This window comes from Tauraco erythrolophus, chromosome 2 (assembly GCF_009769465.1).
Source record: "Tauraco erythrolophus isolate bTauEry1 chromosome 2, bTauEry1.pri, whole genome shotgun sequence".
Lineage (NCBI taxonomy): Eukaryota > Metazoa > Chordata > Aves > Musophagiformes > Musophagidae > Tauraco > Tauraco erythrolophus.
In genome coordinates this window covers 73,270,178-73,276,508 of record NC_141466.1, presented here as the reverse complement: position 1 = coordinate 73,276,508, position 6,331 = coordinate 73,270,178, and the positions used below count along the sequence as shown (strand labels likewise).

At 64.8% G+C, this 6,331-nt stretch overlaps 1 protein-coding gene across 1 annotated transcript; it reads right to left on the bottom strand.

Annotated features, from left to right (window-relative positions):
- Window positions 1–729: 729 nt before the first annotated feature.
- On the bottom strand, window positions 730–5,817 carry LOC147529245 (E3 ubiquitin-protein ligase RNF19B-like). Its single transcript, XM_086625905.1, is given in 10 exon segments — window positions 730–1,136; window positions 1,280–1,472; window positions 1,805–1,942; window positions 2,097–2,211; window positions 2,656–2,818; window positions 3,285–3,435; window positions 3,752–3,942; window positions 4,468–4,938; window positions 5,006–5,079; window positions 5,806–5,817. Coding segments are annotated over 10 exon segments (1,668 nt in total). The 3' UTR covers window positions 730–976.
- Between the last annotated feature and the right edge of the window lie 514 nt (window positions 5,818–6,331).

Below are 6,331 nucleotides of genomic sequence, written 5' to 3'. Positions count from 1 at the left end.
CAGCACAGGTTTCTCTCCTGCTTTGGAGCAGGTGCCCATCACAACCCTGCCACACCCCACATGCTAAAGCATTAACCACAGCTGGCCCAGGGTACAGCCCTCCTCTCCAACAGCCCTGGGACCTCTTCACACGTTGCCGGAGCATCCAGGGACACAGATACACAGGCACAGATCATCAGTGAGGGCTGTGTGCCCTGCCTCATGCAGTGCATGGCTGCCCACCCTCAGGGGCTTCTCTGGGCCCCAGCTGCAGCCATCCTGCACCACACTCGAGGTCTGTCAGCCAGAAGCCATGTGCTGCTCCCAGGAAGGTAGCTGGGGGCACACAGGATCCACGGGCGCCCAGAGCACCCATGGGTGCCACTCACACTGTGCAGCAGGGGCCGAGGCAGGGCTCAGCCCCCACCCAAGTCGCTCAGTTTGCTGGTGCTGCCTGAGGCTCTGCAGGAACAGCCCATCCTTCAGCTGTGTGCTGGTCCTGCACCCGCAGCGCTGTTTGTTGGAGTGTTTGCACAGGGGAATATCCCTACCCTTCCCCTGCTCCTTGGCCCCACTTCTTCCCCCTTCCTGCACCTGTGTGGGTCTGAGCCCACTCCACCCCACCTGCTTGGCTACCTGCAGCACCTGCTGGGGACACACACCACCAATTAGAGCCCACAGGCACGGGGGCTGTGCTGCTGGAGGGGGCTGCACCACAGGAGACAGACAGACCCTCAGAGAGCAGTTTTATTTCCCAGCAGTGCCGATGCTCCAGCGGTGCCTTCAGGGAAGGGGCAGATGGGGCTGTCACAGGGCACAGGCAGCACGGGCAGGGCCACCCAGCCTGGGGTGGCAGGAAATGCTTCATGGGGCTGGTGGTGCCCTGCAGCGGGTGACCAGCTCTGCCACTGCAGGACACAGGATCTTTGGCAGGTGGGAGCCCAAGTCGGGGCTCTGTGGATTGAGGGTCTCCCCGCTCAGTGCTGCACAGCCGCCCTCACTCTGCAGGGACGCCCACAGTGCTGCACCTCTCACTGGTGCTGCCCAGGGAGTCCCCAGAGAGACTGTGCCCTGACAGCGCACTGCACAGGCTCTGCTCCCGGGCAGGATGCGGCACCGCTTCGATCGACACCTCCACCTCGATGTTGACGCCTTCCCTGCAGACAAACACAGCAGCCCACAGGGGATGTCACCACATCCTGGGCTGAGGGACGGGACTGACAGCGGGCGGAGGGGAAGGCTGTTAGGAAGGGGATGTGCCAGTCCCCCCCGCCGCCCGGGCACAGCAGCCCCAGCTCACCTGCAGGACATGTCCTGGCCCTCGCTCAGCATGCTCCCCGCGAGGGCTGCCGTGCTGGCTGACCGGCTGTCCTGCTCCTTCCCCACTGTCCCGGGGCGTGGGCTATGGCTGCTGCTGGGTAAGGAGGTGGTTGTGTCTGGGACTCCGTCCTCACCGCCCCTGGGACTGGGCAGCACCGACCACAGCTCATTCACTGGCAGAGGGAGAGACAGCACTGAGCATCCCTTTCACAAGGACCGCTCCTCTTCAGAGCAGGGAACAGAATGGCTCACCCGGCTCCTGGCAGGGGGTGCAAATGAGCTGGTCCCAGACTGCTTTGGGAAGCACCCACCTCCCCCAGGACAGCAGCTTACAGCCTCCCTGAAGGGACAGGGGTGAGCATGGTACCACCCGGGGCAGAACTAGCACAGGCTACAGGCAGCCCCTGGCTCTGGAGGTGTCATAGCCAGAGAGCCGCGAGGCAGGACCAGGGTCTATGCCAACGGAGGGCACAGGCCAGCAGACAGATGGCAGCGCAGGACTCACACTTGGTCAGGTTCTCCAGCTCCACCACGCCAAGATCTCGGGGCTGGCTGCGGCCACCCCCACAGCCCCAGCGGCTCCGGCACAGCGACAGCACCACCACCCCGTAGATGTAGGTGAGCAGCAGGGGCACGCCGACTCCTGCAGGCAGACAAGTAGCTATTGCCCAGCCCCACCAGCCACTCCACCCGCTTGGGTGAAGTCCTGAAGCCCCAGGTCTCAGACACTGGCCCCAGAGACACTCTGCTGCAGTGGCCCCCAGCCCCTCTCTCCAGCCCCGGCCCCACACACTCACCCACGGTGACAGCTGTTATGATGGGGGACACAAAGACGGAGAGGAGGACGCTGCTAGTGACAGAGAGGCACTGCTGGCACCCTGACAGGCTGCTCCTCCGGCTCTGGCCCAGCACCTCAAGGAGAAGTGAGACAGGTGAAGGGCTCCGCAGGGATCTCAGCACACAGGCCCCAGGGACGGGGCCCCTTCCCAGCCCTGGCAGAGCTCTAGCCATAGCTGCAGGGACACCCCCTCCACCTCCTCAGGGACAGGTGGCCACAACAGTGCCACCACCACAACTCAGTTGTCCCTGGAAAACACCACGGACACCCAGATCCCTTCCTCCTTTTGCTCACCCCAACCCCCACCTCTCCAGGCTGAGAGTACCCTCACTGGTGGTGGCTGTTGGGGTGGGCAGCAGAAGGCGTCCCTGCATGGAGGGGCTGTGGGGAGTCAGGGGTGGCACAGGGACACGCTGTGGGCAGTGGTGAGGTCCGCATGCCTGTCCAGGCCTGAGGCCATGGGCTGCCAGGCTCAGGGGGAGTGGGACCATGGGGACTCCAGAGCCCCCCACCAGTACCTTCCTACCCATGTAGATGGGGATCCCAATGGTAACGACAGGGACAGCGATGCCCGCGACGAGGGAGATCACCATAGGTGCCCCCAGCACCATGCCCAGCTGCCACAGGATCTTGCGGGTCCGTGACCACGGCCTCTTCCCCCAGAAGGTGCAGCCGGAGGGGCTGTGAGGACAGAGAAGGGCTGGGTCAGCGGTTCCTGCCCTGGGCAGGCAAACACCAGCACAGCCGGCCCTCGCACTGGGGGGAGAGAAAGCCAGACTTCCCCCATCCCAGTCCTGAGCTCCAGCTGCCACCTGGGACCCTGCCTGCAGGGTGCCACCAGCCAGCCCCAGGCCCCCAGCCCTGCCAGCCCCAGCAGCACAGACCCCTCTGCTCCCCTCCAGCGAGCCTCGCAGCCCAGCCAGCCCCAAACCTGGCTGCGCACGGCTGTGGCTCTCAGCAGGGCCCCGCTGCCGCCAGCCCAGCCCCACAGCTCCCAGCAGGGACCCAGCGCCGGCCCAGCACCACAGCATCCCCAGCTCAGCCCAAAAGCAGCCCGTTCGACCACCCCTCGGCTACCAGCAGCCCCTCCACCCCAGCCCCCCAGCATGCCCTGTGGCTCCCTGTGGCCCCGGAGCCCCACGCTGACCTCAGGAAGTGCACGTCAGAGATCTCCTGCAGGCAGAGCCAGCAGAAGAGGCAGCCACAAACCGTGCAGTTCATGCGGTTGCAGCTCCCATCATTGATCTTCATGATGAAGGCGCTGCAGCGGGGACAGACCTTGATGTCCTCAGCTTCAGCTGTAGGGGGAAGGAGATGAGATGAGACCGGGGGGAGCAGAACAGGACAGTGCAGGTCCACGCCCACACTCTTGTCTCAGGATTGCAGCTCATCCCATGGGCGTCAGGGTGAATGAGGCACAGCAAGGTCCCACTCCACACCGCTCAAGCAACTGGCACAAGGTCTACATGCCTCCAGGCAGAGGCAGCCAGTGGGGACCACTAGGTCCTGGCTCCAGGATCCTCAAAGCCCAGAAGGTGCAAATGCATCTGACTGTGCCACTCAGCCATGCCAAATCCCTGTCCCGCTTGCTCCCGCCCTGGGCCAGCATCTCACCACCAGCCGAGTCCTCCGGATGGACCAGCTGTGCTGCAGGGTTGACCAGGCTGGGGGCCGGCGGCACTGGCATACACGGGCCATCGGGGTGCCAAGGCTGCCGGCAGTGGTAGCAGAACTCGGTGCCACAGCCCTCGCGCCCGCAGGTGAGGCGGGGACACTCGGCGCAGCCGTAGGCGATGACAGCATAGCTGTGGGGAGAAGGCAGTGAGTGTTGGGGGCCCCAGCGGTGCCCACAGCCCTCCCTGCGTCCCCTCACAGCACGCAGCCGTTCGCCTCCCGGGCACGGCCAGGCCGTGCAGTGGCACACCCCAGCTCTGCGCTGAGCTACAGCTGCAGCCTCTGCTCAGGAGAGCCAGGAGCCACTCTCACCAGCTCAGACTGCAGCACAGCCTTCCCCATCCACCACCCACCCAGCTCCCCTGGGGCCTCGCAGGCTGGACCAGCATGGCCAACAGCACCAGCCCTGCCAGAGACACGCAGCTGCCCAGGCTCTGCAGCCAGGACAAGGATCAGGACATTTCTCCGAGTAGCCCCAAACCCACACAGGACCAAGCCACAGGGAGATCAAGCCTGGAAAAGACCCACAGGACGCAGGCGCAGTCGAGTACGCAGCAGCTCCCAGCTGGGGAAGCCCGTCACCTCCACTGGTGCGGGACGGGAGCACCCACACCGCTCCCCTGCTCCCAGCCCCGCACAAGGGGCCAACCAGTCACCTGCAGTCGGGCGCAGGGCACCAGCGGGTGCCGGGGTCGGCTGCCAGCAGCCGTCGCAGGAGGAACTCCTCGTATTTGTCACGGAGGGCAGGCTCGGCCAGGAGGCGGTGGACGTCAGCAGGCTGGAGCACAGCAGGGCAATGCGGGCAGGCCACCTGCACGCGGCTCTCGCTGACTGCAAGGTGCAGGTACTGCTCCAGGCAGCCCCGGCACGAGCGGTGGTGGCAGGAGGCCAGGGTGGGAAAGGCCTGGGGAGGCTGGGGCAGCAGGCACAGGGGACATTCCACCAGCTCCTCGCCCTCACCCAGGGGCAGCACAATGCACGTCTCCTCAGGTTCCTCTGGCTGTGGTTCTGGTGGCGTCTCTCCTCCGACTGCCTGTGGCTTCCGCCCAAAGAAGCCCAGGAGGCGGAGGGGCCCAGCCGCCGGCATGTGCTGCTCCATGGTGGCCCGTCAGGGCGGCAACCAGCTGCTGTCGGGCTATGGAGGGCTGCAGGGAGGTGCCAGCCTCGGCACAGCCCCCATGGCCAGGCTCCTACCTGGGCCTCAGTGCTGGCATCCTCTCTGCAGGCAATGGCTGAATCATCTCCAGCTGCAGCTGGCACCGTTCAGCCTGCGAAGGAACCGCACGTGAGAGTGAGCTCTGGGCCCCCGACATGGGAACGGGCCCTCAGTACCCACAAGACCCACTACCACTACCACCCTGCCGACAGGCCCTGCTGCCCTGCCAGATCCCAGGGCCATCCACCAGCCACTCCACGGAAAACACCCTGGCAGCTCAGGGACACACTTGCAGCGCTCCTGGCAGCCCTCAGGCCAGCCCAGTCCCAGCCATCCATCCTTGTGGCCCCAGGGCAGCAAGGCTGGCACTGCCAGTGGTGCCCTGACCCGGCACGAGCCCTGCAGCATGGAGACCTTGGCCCCCTGCCCCAACTGGGGCTCATCCAGACCCTCCCGCCTCCGGCGAGTCACAGCCCACGGCCAAGGCCGGGTGCTCGGCTATCTCTGCTCCTGTATCTGCCTTCTCCTTCACCGAGCAGCTCCCAGCGCTGCGCACCAGCCCAGCATGAGGAGCAGCCTGCCCTGAACCAGCAAGCATGCCACAGCTGCTGGCAGAGGCTGCCCAGGACACTGCACACCTCCTGCACCCCCAGCACTGTGCCAGGACCGCGTGGCAGCACAGCCATCCCTAAACCGAGCACGCGGCCGGACCCTGTCCTTGCTCGACAACTCCAGTCTGTCCCACCGTGCCACAGGCAAGAACAAAAACACTCGACCTTGAGCTCCCACAATCACACCTTGCCTCATCAGTGCGACCATGGTGGCCCCCAGCTGTTACATCCAGCGCCATCCCCACGTTGGCCCAAAGGCCCCAAGTGACAATGCCACAGCTGACCAGCCCCACAGCTGACCCGTCCCACAGCTGACCGGCCCCATGCTGAGCTTGGGCAATGCAACCACAGCCCGTCTCCAGCCACCCATGTGCCACTGAGCCAGCTCTGTTCTGCCCCATCCTGTCTCCTTCAGTTCAGCATCAAAGCCCAGAGACACCAGACCTCCCAGTTTCCCCGAGGTGAAGAAGACAGTGGTCTTTGCAGTGGCAAACACTGTAACAACCAGTTTGTACCCAGGGCTGTACAGTAATCACACCCCTCACCATCTCGAGTCTCCGTGGCTCTCCTTTCCAAGGAGAGACATGGCTGAAGCTCTGACTTTCCACTGGAGTTCAAGTGTCCAAGAGCCACAGACTTGCTCCTGCTGGATGCCAGTGCTTGCTGCTGCAGGCACCAGCTCCTTAGCCCAGCCAGCATCGGGAAGCTCCTAGCAATGGCTAACTGGAGGGAGCCCAGAGGAAAAGTCGGCAC